Source organism: Aspergillus foveolatus, assembly GCF_047715535.1.
Source record: "Aspergillus foveolatus strain CBS 279.81 unplaced genomic scaffold BDW70scaffold_37, whole genome shotgun sequence".
NCBI classification, from domain to species: domain Eukaryota; kingdom Fungi; phylum Ascomycota; class Eurotiomycetes; order Eurotiales; family Aspergillaceae; genus Aspergillus; species Aspergillus foveolatus.
In genome coordinates this window covers 138,808-153,990 of record NW_027396101.1, presented here as the reverse complement: position 1 = coordinate 153,990, position 15,183 = coordinate 138,808, and the positions used below count along the sequence as shown (strand labels likewise).

At 49.4% G+C, this 15,183-nt stretch overlaps 8 protein-coding genes across 8 annotated transcripts; 2 read left to right on the top strand and 6 right to left on the bottom strand.

Moving 5' to 3' along the window:
* Window positions 1–793: 793 nt before the first annotated feature.
* On the bottom strand, window positions 794–2,812 carry BDW70DRAFT_151504 (PP2C family serine/threonine-protein phosphatase; the record flags this gene model as incomplete). Its single annotated transcript, XM_073739302.1, has 8 exons — window positions 794–985; window positions 1,046–1,134; window positions 1,196–1,456; window positions 1,513–1,719; window positions 1,774–1,858; window positions 1,913–1,986; window positions 2,059–2,377; window positions 2,777–2,812. 8 exons carry the CDS (start codon window positions 2,810–2,812, stop codon window positions 794–796), a joined length of 1,263 nt encoding a protein of 420 aa, XP_073594417.1.
* A 764-nt stretch (window positions 2,813–3,576) lies between these two features.
* On the bottom strand, window positions 3,577–7,218 carry BDW70DRAFT_169264 (putative transmembrane glycoprotein). Its single transcript, XM_073742639.1, has one exon. It carries the CDS (start codon window positions 6,630–6,632, stop codon window positions 3,852–3,854), a length of 2,781 nt encoding a protein of 926 aa, XP_073594416.1. The 5' UTR covers window positions 6,633–7,218; the 3' UTR covers window positions 3,577–3,851.
* On the bottom strand, window positions 7,142–7,624 carry BDW70DRAFT_161500 (GNAT family N-acetyltransferase; the record flags this gene model as incomplete). The annotated part of the gene is made up of 1 exon (XM_073740987.1): window positions 7,142–7,624. The coding sequence occupies one exon, from the start codon at window positions 7,622–7,624 to the stop codon at window positions 7,142–7,144; it is 483 nt and encodes a 160-aa protein (XP_073594415.1).
* A 406-nt stretch (window positions 7,625–8,030) lies between these two features.
* Window positions 8,031–8,409, top strand: BDW70DRAFT_161499 (mitotic-spindle organizing protein 1; the record flags this gene model as incomplete). The annotated part of the gene is made up of 3 exons (XM_073740986.1): window positions 8,031–8,108; window positions 8,200–8,277; window positions 8,341–8,409. The coding sequence occupies 3 exons, from the start codon at window positions 8,031–8,033 to the stop codon at window positions 8,407–8,409; spliced, it is 225 nt and encodes a 74-aa protein (XP_073594414.1).
* Window positions 8,410–8,716: 307 nt separating this feature from the next.
* Window positions 8,717–10,138, bottom strand: BDW70DRAFT_151501 (CUE domain-containing protein; the record flags this gene model as incomplete). The annotated part of the gene is made up of 5 exons (XM_073739301.1): window positions 8,717–9,102; window positions 9,160–9,432; window positions 9,488–9,712; window positions 9,763–10,057; window positions 10,118–10,138. The coding sequence occupies 5 exons, from the start codon at window positions 10,136–10,138 to the stop codon at window positions 8,717–8,719; spliced, it is 1,200 nt and encodes a 399-aa protein (XP_073594413.1).
* A 350-nt stretch (window positions 10,139–10,488) lies between these two features.
* On the top strand, window positions 10,489–12,791 carry BDW70DRAFT_79058 (putative ATP dependent RNA helicase). Its single transcript, XM_073744863.1, has 3 exons — window positions 10,489–10,819; window positions 10,879–12,534; window positions 12,588–12,791. Exons 1-3 carry the CDS (start codon window positions 10,595–10,597, stop codon window positions 12,717–12,719), a joined length of 2,013 nt encoding a protein of 670 aa, XP_073594412.1. The 5' UTR covers window positions 10,489–10,594; the 3' UTR covers window positions 12,720–12,791.
* Window positions 12,517–13,891, bottom strand: BDW70DRAFT_139577 (PITH domain-containing protein). Its single transcript, XM_073737416.1, has 3 exons — window positions 13,629–13,891; window positions 13,462–13,573; window positions 12,517–13,283 (listed from the first exon to the last, which is right to left on the bottom strand). The coding sequence occupies exons 1-3, from the start codon at window positions 13,777–13,779 to the stop codon at window positions 12,863–12,865; spliced, it is 684 nt and encodes a 227-aa protein (XP_073594411.1). The 5' UTR covers window positions 13,780–13,891; the 3' UTR covers window positions 12,517–12,862.
* A 185-nt stretch (window positions 13,892–14,076) lies between these two features.
* On the bottom strand, window positions 14,077–15,154 carry BDW70DRAFT_139575 (ESCRT-III subunit protein VPS20). Its single transcript, XM_073737415.1, has 3 exons — window positions 15,092–15,154; window positions 14,594–14,957; window positions 14,077–14,539 (listed from the first exon to the last, which is right to left on the bottom strand). Exons 1-3 carry the CDS (start codon window positions 15,133–15,135, stop codon window positions 14,321–14,323), a joined length of 627 nt encoding a protein of 208 aa, XP_073594410.1. The 5' UTR covers window positions 15,136–15,154; the 3' UTR covers window positions 14,077–14,320.
* Between the last annotated feature and the right edge of the window lie 29 nt (window positions 15,155–15,183).

Here is a 15,183-nt window from a genome sequence, read left to right as displayed (position 1 = left end):
TGGAAGCCCAAGTTTGCGCCGATGCTTGGAAGCTGCAAGAGGCTCCGGGTAAATTTAGAGCAAGGAATGAGGCCAGATATTTACAACAGATTCTATCTGCATACGGTGAGAAACCACAGTCCACCATCACGTTCCTAGAACTCCTTTCGCCGACAGAAGTGCAAAATGGTAAATATGCCCTTAACCCTTCCAAGCCACTGCGAGCTCGTGAACTGGCCGCAAAGGAACAATCCTGGCGGTCGCGGACAATGGAAAGAGCCATATCGAGTAAAGACGAACTGGAGGCGAGGAATGTGGAAAATGTCAAACGTGAATGGAATCATGGAAGTTATAAAGTTCGTCAATAGTGGTTGTTGCGGTATCTTATGTCGAGACATGAAACAAACGTACTCTCGTGAGGCCTGCCGCTTGCGGCACGTGCAAACATAGAGAAGAAAGATGACAGGGAAAGAAGATGCCTCCACCCATTCGGCGAATTCTCAAAGATATCCATCCTGGAGTAACACGAACGTGATTTGATCTGGATGAGCTCGTAAAAAGTAAGAAGATGGGATAAAAACAAGAGATAGAAGGGGATGATATGGTCCGTCTCTTTCGCATCTTCCCTCGGTCACGAGCACCAAAGCGCCTTCAAATCGTGAGAAACAGAAAATCAATGAGGGACCGTATGGAGGGCAGAATCGTTAGGCTTCGGCACCGGGCGTGGAGAACGGGCGGCGGGTGTGTGTCGTGAAATCACGAGTCGTTTCAGGAACCAAAATGAAGGGAATCAGGCGTAAATCTCATGACGAAGCTACGAAGACGCGGGTTTCTGCGGTGTGTTAGAAGGCTCTGAGCCATCCGAAGCGGACGTGTTCGTCTGAGGAGTCGCGGACTGAGGCCCAGGCGTCCCTTCACGGTCATTTCTTTCTGTGTCGGTATTCTGACGTTGCACTTGGTCTGGGTGATTCTCCTCCCCGGTTTGGTCAAAGAGTTCCTCGTCATTCTGTTTTCCTGGAATTAACGTGCTGCCATCTCCCAAAAGAATTATTCTACCAGAACGCACGTTGAATGGGCGGGAGCGATCGTGGTCGATCTCGTACTCGTCCGGGTTCTCTTCAAAATGGTTATGGATTCCAGGTCCTCGGAATTCAGCTGCACCCCCCACGGTTCAGTCAGTAGGGATTGGAGGCCGTGGGTTCCTCGAGAGACTTGCCGTACTCGGGCGGAGCACAAGGGCCGTCGCCGTTAGCAACCCGCTCCGCGATCTGGTTGTACCACTCTTCCTTAGTTTTTCCATTGAGGAGACCTATAATGACCATTGTCATGTTGTCACAGCCAACTCCGCCGGTCTCACTATTGGAAGCGAGACAGTTGTCCATCATGTTTTCACAAATCCGGTAGAGATCCTGCTTGGCCGCGATACCGCGGCGAACGAATTCGACCACGGCCTGGGAAGACTGGCAATCCCAGATTCCTGTTCACTATATCAGATTGTGGAACAAAGCGGCAAGGTTGAGGGGGAAACCCCACCATCGCAAGCGATTACTAAGAATTCATCGTCCTCCGTGAGCTCGTGGACCGTAACGTCTGGGTAGGCAGTAACGATCTGCTGTTCAGGCGATAGTTCGGGGCTCTTCTTGAACTCAAAATCTCCAATGGCACGCGACAGGGCGAGGTTGCCGTTAACTCGGCCAAAGTCAACGAAGCCGCCCGCAGCGCTTATACGAGCCTTCTCGCCTATACACCCATTCATCAGAATGTGGGACATTTCAACAGAAACTAGTCACAAACCTTCATTCTGTGGCTTGTGGTCAAACGAGAGAGGCTTTGCACGACCCTTGACACCCAGAACGGAACGTGAATCACCTGCATTTGCCTGCGGGGATTGTTATCGCCCAGGTTCCCCTTATCCGGTAGAGCCGAAACTTACCACCCAGATCTTTTTCTTCGAGATGATACTGACAGCGGCAGTGCAGCCGGAAACTTCCTCCTCATACTTGGGATCTAATTGAATCAGACAGGAGCCCAAAAGCACGAGACGAGCGCAAGACTCTCCCAGGATAACAGTTCACAAACCTTCTAGGATAGCCCGATCAGTAGCGAGAAATCCATCCTTCAGGGCCTGCTCAATATCGCCTTTTGAAAAGGTCTCCTGCTTCGCGACAATCTTATGGACATTCTCCCCCGCGAACAGAGCAACTTTGTCTCCACCATGGCCATCGTATACTCCGAAGAAAGCAAGGCGCTTGTCGGGATCGGTCGGTTGGTCGTTAGAGCCTGATTGTTTCGCTTGGAGATCTAGAACGGCAGCATGGGCATCTTCCATGCTGATGCGCCAGCCCTGCATGGCAGAGACGCCATATATACAGCACTCATCTTGACCTTCTGAGGAAGTCTGGACGGATCAAATAATGTTAGCAAGGCACGCAAAGAGATCCAAGTATTAGGTTTCCTGTAAATGAAAACAGAAAAAAAAAAAAAAGCGTGTTGAATCGTAGAGAGGAAAGCTTTTCTTCTTGCTTGAATGGAGTCCCCGCAGAAATGAGGCACAAATCTGGAACCGCTCCAGCGAAGGGAAAAGCACAAGTAAAATGATGACGATCACGCAGAATGGCCCGTTCAACTCGAGGCAAAAAAAGCGAGATGCCAAACAGCAGTATATTAGAAAGTTCGACAGCGAAAGCGAGATAGGAAGTAATATTTGAAATCGCGTCCGGAATGGCTTGCAGTGTGGGGAGAATGGAAACAGAGGGGTCTCAAGGCAGCGAACTTGATTCAGTCGCTTTTCACCCACCTTATCGACAACAGGCTCTGACAGAGTCTGGCCCATGATTTTCAGCAGGCGACAATTAACTTCGGAAAAAAAAAAAAGAAGAAGAAGAGCCAGATTCACAGAGACCCTGCAGGAGTTTGAATGAAAGAAATATGGGCAAGAGGAGAGGGGGAGGGAGAGAGCAAGAATCAGGTGGGAGAGTAGGAGGGCAAGAGGGCAGAATTGATAGGCGGCGTGCGGGACAGTCCCAGAAGTGAGAACCAGACCAGGCCAGCTCTTTGAAAAGCGTTCTTGAGGGATGATGCTCAAGTGGGGAACTGTTAATGAAATCATATCACCACCCCCAGTCCATGTTTTTAAATCGTTTTTATGAAGAGTAAATCCTAAACTCCCGGATATTTGATGCCAATTATCATCCTGGCGCTGGAATCTCGGTGCCACTAGGTAGCCAAATGTAGGTATAATTACAGGATAGGTACGGAGTACTCGGGAGAGATACCAGCCGCCGCAAGATCCCCGTCTACAATTGAGTTAGATATCGTATCAGAGAATCTCGAGTCCAATGTCAACGGCGTCCTGAGAAGAAATCTCACGCAACCAAGAATGAAGAACATGCCCGAGTGCAAAATTTCCAGTCGCGTGCTGCCGGGCGATGATGAAAGTCCGACGGATACGCTTAGCGCTGCTGACTCCACATGACCTTCAGCAGGGTTGGCCCTGATAATAATACATTGAAACCATACATTGAATTGAGATGCGCAGCCTGGATTGCAGCCTGTCAAGCCACTCCAGTACCAGTGCTGGTCTGAAAAAATCTGTCAATCACACCATCCTGCGGTCGAGAAGGAACTTGCTGAGCCAATCATCGCCGTCGCTTAGGATGTCTGGGTAAGACCTAAGAGCCCAGCTGAAACGGGGTTCTTTCATCCACATTGGCCACCCGATTATGGAAGACGGTGTTCGAGCAGCTGAATCGACGAGCTTTTTCTCAAATATTGATTGCATTTATACTAGTTACACAATATGAACACTGAACACCCCCTAAACAGAACGAAATGGTATCTCAACCTGATAAGAAACGGCAGACCATCCAGCACTAAACGAAAGCTATATCGCTCAACACGCTTCCTGTGGGTTCCCTCTGAAAGCCGCGCTGAGAGTTCGAGTCCTGGTCAGCCGTTTGCATTAAACTCACGCGGCGAGTCCTTGTGTCGTACGGGAAAGACGACGCTGAAGGGCTTTTTTGAAGCCGGCGCCAATTCTGTAACGACGGGCTTGATCGAGACCAACGGCGGGTACCTGAAATATTCTGCTGATCGGCCGGAACATATGCTCCTCCAGTATCATCGTGTCTGATATTATTCAAACTCAGCTCGCTGAAGTAACGGGGAAGCGGTGAGATGATCTTCGAGTAGTGTTGTGCAAGGCTTGATTGACTTGGTAGAGCATTTAGTGGCTGCATGCGCGGTGACTCTTCCGACAAGGAGCTGAGATATGCGGAATGACGGTAGTCATCAGTATACACGGAACCTGACATTGCCAGGGACCAGGGGCGCTCTCGACGTTGATAGTCATCATTGTCCATGGTTGTATTGACAGTATCCGCGCGGCTAGCATTGCTTCGTGCTCGTTGCAGGGCACGGGTCTTGGATGAAACTCGACGGCTTATCGGGCCAGCAATGAAGGGATTGGATGAGTGACGGCTTCTTGCGCGGCCTTGAACAAATGCTTCTAACGAATCGGAATCAGAAAGCGTCGAGCTATCACGATCCACAGTGCGCACACTCATCCTCTTCGTGTGGTCTTGACTGTCCCCTGTGCGGGCAGGGGGACGAGGGAACAGCGGAGCCAGATTTCCTAGGCTGCTCTCCTCACTTTGCAGGGATGTCTGCGTATTTTGCCAGGGAAGCTTCACGAACCCATGTCCTGGCGGCCCAAAACCACCCGCTCCGTGACCTGCGCCGCTAAGCCTTACTGGGAGGCCCGCAGAGATAGAAGAGATACCACTCGACCGCTTGGACCACCTCTTGGATCTGGACGATACTGCCGAGTTGCGTTTCGTAGACCTTCTTGGCTGAATCTGCCTAAGTGGCTCTCGTCTGCCGGAACGATTCGAGGCATCTCTACGCACCGGCGGGCTACTCTGGAAAGAGAGCCGGTGGGTCTTGGGAGCAGGCTCTTCAGGAGATTTGTTCTCATCCCCTTCAGGATCCCGTAGTGGAATGAAGTCCCAATCGATCTTCGAGCTTGAGAAAGTGTTTTCTTTACCTGAGGCTGTTGGTGGATCTCCATCTCTAATCTCGCTGCTAACGTTCCACCATGGCTCTAGCTCCAATTTCGGAGGCTTTGATTCAGGCAATGTAGCTGTGCCAATGGCTGGTGGGTTTCCCGGTGTGGTCTTCTCAAACGGCTGGCAGTGCGATAATTCTGGACCAAAAGGTCCTGGGGCGAGTGATTTCTCTTCAAACCCTGGTCCGCCTTCATCTTTGGTCCATCGTTGCCTGCGGCGGCGGCAATAGAGCAGGAGCAGAGCGATCCCTGTGCATCCGAGTGGTATGAAGATCGCCATCACTATAATGCCAGCTTTGCCTGCATGGTAACCATTAGAATCAGCTGAGGACGCACCATCTTCGTGCAAGTCGTCCTCAGTCACGGTGTTGATCATGAATGTTTTGTGGGCCTCTGCGGTCCCTTTACGGGCCGTCAACCGCACTTTGTAAGTGTTTGGGAGGAGATCCGATGGCACTTCTCCATAGAGAGTTTTGTTGTCACGATTGTAATGAAGCCAGGATAGCTGTCTATCTAGATCGACATCCAGCTCAGCAGATTCATCGGTGAGAGCGGTGCTGTTGAATGTAAAAGTGAAATATTGCCCAATAATGGCATCACATTCGTCTCGGAATCCTTCCTGAAAGAATTCAGAATATTGCAACGAAATGACAAGTTTGGCCACGTCCTGGTAAATGTCCTTTACTGCTATTGTCACATTGCTGTTTTTTCCATTCGCTGGAGGGTTCCCTTTGAACGATAAGGTTTGCTTGTCCACTTCCAACCAGTCTGGAGCATCAATCACGGTCTCCATTAAGACATCACTCGTTGGTATATTCCCGTCCAAAGAGAGTGTGTTGATGAACTGGGGACTTTTAAGCGCCTTCCCACCGGTGACAAACATTGTTTGAGCACTTTGTTTGAATGAGAGGATGTGAGGACTGACTGTCAGCTCAAAACTTATGGTAGCTGCGCTGAATCCGGTTACATCGGAAGCAACTAAGTTGAGACTGAAAGTTTGGGGCCCAATGTTCGGTGCTGTACCATAAAAGCGGAGGTTTGACTGGTCGAATCGAATCCATGAGGGTAAAGGAGCATTGTCAGGGTATGAAGTCCCGTAGTATACCGTCGAGGGGCGTGCGTTGGAAAAAGCCTCCTGGTCGAAAGAGATCGAAAAGGAAGCGCCAGAATGTACAATGACGTTAGAGGGAGAAGATGTCGGCCCTATGGCTTGGAGTTGCGGTACAATGGGTTTGCCGACTTTCGGTCCGTCGTCGTCGGTCACAACAAGAGTCACTTGCATACTGGCGGACCCAGACGGATCGGTGGCTATAAGTTCGAACTCTGGTGACCCGGCATCTTCCCTCTGAGGAGTTCCAGACAAGGTACGGGATGTATTATCCACTGTGAGCCATGACGGAGCGTTGGAGAGCGAGTATACCGTCTGGGGACCGCTTCCACTAAAGGTGCTCTGTGAGAAGACGAAATGAAAAGGCTTCGATATTCGGGCCACAGGAGGTAATTGCGCATTGACAGGGTAATTCGCGAATACAGCAGCACTTGCAGCCGACAAGAGGAAGCTTAAGATGGTGAACAGGCGAAGCGCCATAGTTCCAGACGCAAAAGTTCACTGGATCCCACGAAACGGAGGTCGTAGAAGCCCCATATGACGCCCGACAGTTCGTAGAGACTGGACTATGGGTTTGGAGACGGCACATGTAAGAAAAGTGCTGCTCTTGCTGCTCTTAGGGGACATTCTCAAAGGGCTTTTGCACCCAAGGGCGCAATCTATACAGGAGCACACGAGGCTTCGCGTGCCTTCAAAAGAGCCATGCCTGGATATGTTTGACGTCACGATGGTATGGGAATGGTCAGAGAACACGGTCTGACGCGATGGGGCTCACGTTGTTGCGGAATACACATCTGCAAGGAATGCATCTAGGAGCCAACACCCACCCTAGACCAACCATGAGAGAAGACCGAGCAACTTTCCAATAATGAGCGGATGAACCCAAAGTTCCCAGAATCTGATAAGGGTGGAATTCCCCTAGCACAGGTTTTTGCGACCCTCGAGTGACAAGACCAAGGGGGAGGGGCAGGAGTGGCAGGGGCATATTCTCAAATCCCACGCCCGAGGTCGAGGATCATTTTGATACCATCCCTCCCCGGTGCATAGTAATCAGTAAGCTGCTCACGTTCCTCAAAGCCATTACGGATGTACAATGACCGTGCAGACCATCTGCCCTTATCCACCCAGAGATGAACATATTGGCAACCTTCCTTTTGCAACCGAGTTCGTATGTACTTCATCAGCTGCATCCCAACTCCCTTCTGGCGGAACGCTTCTGCCACACAAACCTTGTGAAGGAAGGCAATCCCTTTTTGCCGAACATAGAGGGCATAGGCGATCAACGGCCCCTGCGGTGTTTGGGTCACATAGAGCACCCTGGTATTAGGCTTTTTGCGCCAGAGCTCCTCCCCAAATGGATACACCTCACTTGCGGGGAATGTCTTTTTCTCAATGCGCGTGATCTGGGAGAGAATCTCAATGGCTTGGGTCTTGCCCAAGGAATGGATGTCCGATATGGTCAAATCCAACATTCTCGAACTCTCAGCAGGCTGACAGGACCTACATTTAACGCGCCCCGTAGCAGCACGCGGCTGTTTCTTGTCACTTTAGAGTATGTAGTGCCTATATCCAAAGAATTCTCAATTAAGCAATTATGAAAGGCAGCCTTGCTGGTGAAGTCGGTGCAAAGATGAATTAGAAAGGTGGTTGGGCATTGCTGTCGGTTGAGATTTTCCGCTCGATTGTAACAGATGCCATACCTACTGTACCGTCTTTACCACTATTTCTTACCACAAACCTCTACGGTGTCGTGGCACCCGTTACTATCATATTAATACCGAAAACAACAAATATTGGCTACTCGCTAGCCATTCGCAAGTCTAAAGTACACAGAGTATACACTCTGGGAAGCCAAGGCTCTGTCTTCAGCCCTTCAAGATGCCCCCGCAATCCGACGATAAACGCCAGGCCGCCCGCGAAGTCATCGACATTCTTCACGAGATCTCAACTCTCCTTGTATGGGGTTTTACCTCTCCATTCTTTAACATGGCTGTCTACTCATCTGCTGAGCTTGATTCACATACTGATTGCTTCGTTGGTATCTCAGAACACGAACCTGGATCGGACAGAGCTCTCTCTTTGCGTGTCTTTGATCGAGAATGGAGTCAACCCTGATGCCCTTGCGGTGAGTTCAATCTCTAACGTGGTCATTTTGCGCAGAACTAAGTAGACTTCATTCATGATATAGACTGTTATCAAAGACTTGAGGACGGAAGCCGGACTGGCTCTACGTGCTTCGAATGAGTCTCCAGAGTGAAATAATCCATCTGTTTCTCTTCTGCGCGGTCGGCTCGTATATTACTTCGTCCAATTCTGAAGATACCCTAGTTCCTGAGTCAATAATAGATTCTGGATTGTTTGTATGTTACCGCTTGTATAAGAACACAAATTAGATGCTAAGCACTTAATAAACTAGTTAAGGCTGTGGGCCTCTGTGGAAACAGTTTCTGGTATCATAAACACCGCCTAAGGGATACAGGGCAAGGTAATTGAGAGTAAATAATATCATCAAACTCGCGCTTATGAAAAGAATGCTATAAGCGTATAGCAACGAGATTAAAGGCTTATGAAGATTTCCCGGCGTTTTCTGATGTTGCGCCGACTTTAGAGGCTGAGCCGAGCTCTTCATTAGAAGCTCCAACATTCACTTTGTGCGCTTCAGTATCAACTGGGTCCTTAGCCTTGGTGTCTTTCTCGTCATCGCTGTCGCCTAAGCTGAATGGATCGTTTTCTCCGATAGGAGACGGCTCGACAGTCGCAAGAGGCTGCCATTTACTCGACCTCCCTCCCGCGGGGGATTGGCGCTTAGCTGGTTCGGAAGCATCATAAAGATCGCCAATCTCTGTAGGCGGGCCTTCCTGGAATGACACCTTGCGACGGTCTGGGGATGGCGAGGAGCCTTTATACAACGTTGAATTCGCAAGCGGTCTTGGTGGACGCGCTGGGGGTGCTGCAGTTCATTGTTAGTCAATCCGAGGAGTATTTTAAGGGGACTAGTGAGCGCGACCTTCTGAATCCTTTAGTTCAAGGGCGGAAAAATCGTCGCTCAGAACTTGCGGATCTGCATCGTACCGCTCACGGTCACCGCTGCGACGACCTAGCTCACCACTTCTCCGTGATCGGCCATAGCTTTCCTCTCCGTATGCACGTGCAGACGGTGTATTCCCGTCGTCCTCCTCGCCATCGATCTTCTTCTTCAGGCTCTGAACCCATGAGCTGACCTTGGACTGAGTGTCGAGGAACCCTTTACGAATATTTTCACGAATCACGGGAAGATCGTCTTGAACAATATTAGCCTGGAAACAAGGACACAAAAGATCATAAAATATACGCACCGTCGAAAAAGTTGTATTCTTTCTCCTCTGCTGCATCATCAAAATGCCTCTGCCGACGATAGGCTTCATCCCCTCCACGAGGTGGCTGCGCACGTCGATTGTAGTGTTCGGCAAGTTGACGAGCATAGAGTTCATCAGCTTCCAACTGTCTTTGCGTCGCAGATGGGCGTGGGGGCTTCGGAGGGGCATAGTCATCCTGCAAGCTTGCATTTGGGTCCGTCATCCCTAGGAGTTGTTAGTCCTAGCCACTAGAATCCAAAATCAACCACGCGAACCGAGGAGAGCATGGAAAGCTCGTTCCACGTCATAGGAGCTTGCCACCAAAACAGCCTTGACAACGGACACCTCCACCGAGGGGAACGCTTCTTTCAGAGTATTCTCTGCTTGTTGTCGCGGAGACAAAGGACGAGGTGGTTTTGGTGGGGCTGTCTCCGTGCTGGTCTGTTGGGCTGAAGCGGAGGATGCATAGGTGACGCCGGTCTCCTGTACTTCATCGTCGAAATCTAGCGGGCGCGCAGTTGTTGGTGACTCCGGACTTGGGCTATTTGGCCCAGCTGCTGGTTTACTAGCCTGGGTTGTCATGAGCGGCTCGTCCTCAAACAATAACGGGGAGAGGGGTTTCAGGCATACTGTCTTCTCTGTCTCTGACATTGTGCTGGCAAGTAGAAGAATGCGGATGGGCGAGGTTGAAACAACTAGAAGGGCTGGAGTATGCGTTGATAATTCTTGAAACCTGGCGATTAGCGAAAATGATCCCACCAGGCAGAAAGCTAATGCGATATTTCTGTTGCGACTGATTATTGGAGGCTTGAGTTGGAGCTCCCGCATCAGCCACTCCAAGCCCGTTCGTAGTGACGTGCTGACACGTGATATTAAACAGGTACTAAAGCACCTCAACCAGGTTAGTCTGCGTGGCTGCTTTAACAGATTATCCTCTAACGAATCATCCACCGAGGCTCTTCCTCACTTCAGTGCTGCAATCACGACAGAAACTGACTAGCGCGAAGATTTCTGATGTAGATTCAAAATGAACTCTTTGAATCGTTCTATAGACTCTGTTCATTACCGTTGAAGCATCCATCTACCGTTCGGGAGCGAGGTGAAAACATGGCTTCGGAGTTAGATGTTGGGACAAGCTTTATACCGTCCCTATACAAACCAGCTTCCCTGCTACCTATTGCAAGGCATAAACAGAGCATATTGTATCTCGTGGAGACTTATCCAGTCACCATTGTCGTTGGCCAGACTGGCAGCGGGAAGACAACGCAGCTGCCACAATACCTTGACCAGGCAGGATGGTGCACAGAGGGAAAAGCCGTCGCGGTGACACAGGTAAGGCCGCTTCCTTTCCTTTTGTTCTTATCCTTTTTGATTGACCACGGGTGTAATAGCCTCGTCGAGTAGCTGCTACCACAGTAGCAGCACGTGTGGCAGAAGAAATGCGTTGCAAATTAGGCGAGGACGTAGGCTACTCGATTCGTTTCGAGGACCGGACGTCTGCTATGACAAGGATTAAGTTCTTGACAGACGGAATGTTACTCAGAGAGGCTCTTGTAGACCCTCTTTTGTCGCGCTACTCTGTGATCATGGTTGATGAGGCACATGAGAGGTCACTGAGCACTGATATACTTTTGGGCATTCTCAAGAAAATAATTAAGAGACGTCCTGAGCTTCGCATTATTGTTAGTAGCGCGACACTTCAGGCAGAACATTTTCTACGCTATTTTGCCGGAGACGACTTTCAGCAGGATCCAAATGGTGAAATTGGAGGGAACACCGGAAGAATCATAAGCATTGAAGGTCGAATGTATCCAGTCGATACTCTGTTCCTCGAGTCGGCGGCAGAAAATTATGTGGAACGAAGCGTGAAAACAGTGTTTGATATACACTTGCAGGAAGGTGAGGGCGATATCTTGATCTTTTTGACGGGCAGAGAAGAAATCGAGACTGCGATTCAGTTGATCTCTGAACGTGCAGCAACCCTCCACCCGAAATCTCAGTCTCTGTTACCCCTCCCACTCTATGCCGGCCTCACGACGGACCAGCAAATGTATGTTTTCGAACCCGCGCCGGAGAATACGCGGAAAGTGGTCGTGTCGACGAATATTGCCGAAGCTTCCGTTACTATAAACGGGATCGTCTACGTTATTGACTGCGGGTTCGCGAAGCTCAAAGCGTACGATCCAAGCACAGGAACTGAAACTCTTACAGCAGTACCAATCTCGAAGGCTGCGGCTGTTCAGCGCGCTGGCCGAGCTGGAAGAACAAAGTCGGGGAAATGCTTCCGTCTATATACACAGCATGCATATGAGCAGTTACCCGATGCCACTATACCGGAGATACAACGATCCAACCTCGCCCCTGTGATAATGCAGCTGAAAGCTCTGGGCATAGACAATATCGTCCGGTTCGACTTTCTCACTTCGCCGCCTGCAGATCTTGTGATACGCGCATTTGAGCTCTTATACTCGTTAGGCGCCATTGATGATTACGCAAAACTAACGAAGCCCTTGGGTATGCGGATGGCAGAACTTGCTGTTGACCCCATGATGGCGAAAGTCCTCCTTTCTGCGCAATCTTTTGGTTGTTTGAGCGAAATCCTTACTATTGCCGCTATGGTCAGCCTCCAAGGGGCAGTGTGGGTCCAACATAACGGAGATAAAAAGTCGTCTGAGAGCAGCCGCAGAAAGTTCGCAGTTGAAGAAGGTGACCATCTCACCTATCTTAATGTCTATCAGGCTTTTGTCACCAAGGGAAAGAAGGAATCCAAATGGTGCAGGGATAACCTCTTGAACTATCGGTCCCTGCTGCGAGCCGTCAGTGTCAGGGCACAACTAAAAAGATACCTCGAACGCTTTGGTATTCAGGTTGATGAGACTTTTTCGTCCCATTATAATAAGGTCGATTCCTCGAGGCCCGCCGAGAAGATACAGCGATGCCTCACGACGGGTTATTTCGCTCATGCAGCGAGAATGCAACCGGATGGCACCTTCAAGACAGCTAGTGGAGGCATGACTCTCCATGCTCACCCGAGCTCCCTTATGTTTGTGAGTGCTTCTTTTCCTGTTCGAAATCTCTTTAACTAACCGGCTGCCTGTAGAACCGAAAAGCGGACTGGGTTATTTTCCACGAGATAATGCAAACTGGCGAAAAAACTTTCATTCGGGACATCACCAAGATCGAGAAGAGCTATCTTCTCGAGTATGCTCCGAACTACTATAGTGTGCAGTGACTCGATGCATTTAATAACTGAACATGAATTGTGGACAACTGAGTCCGGCCCCTTAATGCATTTAGAAAGCACTATCACTGCCTTGCGTATGTGAAATGCAGTTCATAAAAACATGACTTCAATACGCCCCGAAGAAATCAGTCTCACTGTCCAGGCATGATTCGTCCGCCGACACCGTTCACACCGGGAATCGCGACGTGATCATTGGGATTAGCCGCTGCTTCGTACAGAAAGCTGACGGGCTCTCTATTTAGGGCCATGAATTGGCCCTTGAGCCCAATGTACCCGACTTTTGTCACTTCTTCCTCGCCACCGCTCCAGTTGTCTTCGAAAAATAAAGCGACCGAAGTAGTAGCGTTCCAATGTGCACGGTTCAAAGGCAGCTCGAAAACATCAGTTCCAGGGATCGGCTGCGGCACTTCAATCGTTTGAGTAGGCTTGAGCTCCGACGCGGTTGAGAAGTCGAGGTCATCACGATTTTTGAAAAGTTTCAGGGTCCTCGGGGCGGATGGTGTGGGTGCAGTGTAGATAAGGATAGAATGAACGTTGACTTGGCCAGTGAATCTATAGATTAAAAAAAACGTTAGAGTCCTTTTTTTCTTTTAGCGTGGCATGGCTGCTGAAATTCGTCACCAATATTGATGATATTGATTGAAGGACGGGCGCCGCGGGGTAGAGCAACAATCTGATCACAAACCACAACAGAGAATGATTTTGTGTTTAAAACATAGGTAAAACATACGGAATATACATCAATAACTGCTCATCCGCATCGCTTTCCAGCTCCGGAGTGTCATTCTGCCGTTCAGCCCATGTCTTTCTCACAATCGCAGCTCCCGACTGGGGAGTAGCTTCTGCATCATATTCCAATTAGGATCAATTACAGGATTGCTTCAGGCATCAGCATACCGTTCAACGTTGTAATTGAATCGAATTGAATTTGAGAGTAGAGGAGTGATTGGAGCGCTGGTGTGATGTCATTCGAGTGATCGTGGCCGTCGTCGCCGTCGCCATGGCAGTGGCCGTGGCCGTTATTGTGGGAGTGGTGGTGATGGGGCATGGTAGTGATATGCGAATTTATGGGGTATAAGATCTGATATCTTTGAGGACTAGATGCTGGTTTGATAAACAATACTAGAAAACCTCAAGCGTAAAACTGTGGTCGTTTTGCTAGAAATTTCTTCTTGTGAGGAATGTCATCATTGGAGCATCGTGAAGCTCCTCGAGTAACAATAGTCTCTATGTAAACAGTCTTCAGATCACTACTCTATCTTCCAGACTCTCAGGGCAGTTATGATTCTAGTTATTTCTGTTGATTCTGGTCGCGTATTTATTCTAGAGCCTGACCTTTTATTCTATGACTGGGTAACATATAAATTCAGCTTTTCCCTAGGCTAGACATTTCTATTATTGCAACGTATGAGCATGGATTGTCTAAGGCCAGGGCCGTACCATCGAGAAGATCGAAAGCTCTAATGATGAGCCCAACAACAAAATGAAGTCATAACTCCAGTGATGCTTGTACTGCCAAAAAATAGAACTTGATTAGGGCTCGACTTGGTGGAGCCTTCGTCCTCCACATATGTAAAATAGTTCAAGATTCAGGAAGCAGGAATCGCAGCTTGTTCTCTGGCCCTGACTTTTGCCCTCGCCTTCTGCTTCTTCAGCTCCTTTTCTGGGGTTTCCACTTCTCGCGGCGCTGTTGGGACATTAGGGAGACTAACCGGCCCTTGTACTTCGCGTTGTAGGGCCTCCAGTTCATCTTCAACTTCATCCTCGTCCTGATTAGACAGGCTCCCGGCGAGCATCTGACTGATTTCCTACAGACACAGTTGACTTAGTATTCCGAAACATATGCCGCATATGCGCCTTACCTCCTGATAAGCCCTAGCTTCTTCCGTCTCCCCCATTAACTTCTCTACTCCTTCAATGCCCCCCATCTCCTTATTTATCATTTGAAGTACCTGTGTTCCTTGTTGCAATCCATAGAGAACATCCTTCTGTACAAGAGCAAATTCAACTTGACTAGTGAGTTGTTCTAGTTGCGCTAGCTGTGCATCGGTCTTCGCTAGAAGAGACTCTTGGTACTTCTTGCGACGCAAGGCAAGGAGGGCTCGCTTGCGATCATTCCGGGCGAGACATTCCTTCGCGATCGCGGTCTCACGACCTGTGAGAACAGTGATGCGCTTTTGATACTTCTGAAGTTTATCACGTTGGTTTTTCATATCAAGAATCGCTCTATGCAATGGAGGAAGTTAGCTACTTTGAACTCGCAACGCGGGCAGGCCGAGCGGGGAAGAGGTCAAGCATGTATAATGACACATCGTGGTCTTGCGGTAAATGAATCAAAGCAAGGGGGTCAAAAAAATCACCTATCTTGAGATGATATCTTGTGAGAGCTGTTCGTATTCCCCATTATCACCGCATGTTGTCGCCTTGAGACTTGTCTTCTAGCGCTACCTCA

Excerpts from the sequence above, each read along its gene's own strand:
- BDW70DRAFT_169264 (XM_073742639.1), bottom strand. The coding sequence starts at position 6,632 with ATGGCGCTTCGCCTGTTCACCATCTTAAGCTTCCTCTTGTCGGCTGCA.
- BDW70DRAFT_139577 (XM_073737416.1), bottom strand. The coding sequence starts at position 13,779 with ATGCCCCATCACCACCACTCCCACAATAACGGCCACGGCCACTGCCAT. Across the intron at positions 13,574-13,628 it reads TTCAATTACAACGTTGAACG|AAGCTACTCCCCAGTCGGGA; the intron begins GTATGCTGATGC and ends AATATGATGCAG. Across the intron at positions 13,284-13,461 it reads CAGTTATTGATGTATATTCC|ATTCACTGGCCAAGTCAACG; the intron begins GTATGTTTTACC and ends TTTAATCTATAG.
- BDW70DRAFT_139575 (XM_073737415.1), bottom strand. The coding sequence starts at position 15,135 with ATGGGGAATACGAACAGCTCTCACAAGATATCATCTCAAGATAG. Across the intron at positions 14,958-15,091 it reads AAGATATCATCTCAAGATAG|AGCGATTCTTGATATGAAAA; the intron begins GTGATTTTTTTG and ends TCCATTGCATAG. Across the intron at positions 14,540-14,593 it reads AAGCTAGGGCTTATCAGGAG|GAAATCAGTCAGATGCTCGC; the intron begins GTAAGGCGCATA and ends CTGTGTCTGTAG.
- BDW70DRAFT_79058 (XM_073744863.1), top strand. The coding sequence starts at position 10,595 with ATGGCTTCGGAGTTAGATGTTGGGACAAGCTTTATACCGTCCCTATAC. Across the intron at positions 10,820-10,878 it reads AAGCCGTCGCGGTGACACAG|CCTCGTCGAGTAGCTGCTAC; the intron begins GTAAGGCCGCTT and ends CGGGTGTAATAG. Across the intron at positions 12,535-12,587 it reads ACCCGAGCTCCCTTATGTTT|AACCGAAAAGCGGACTGGGT; the intron begins GTGAGTGCTTCT and ends GGCTGCCTGTAG.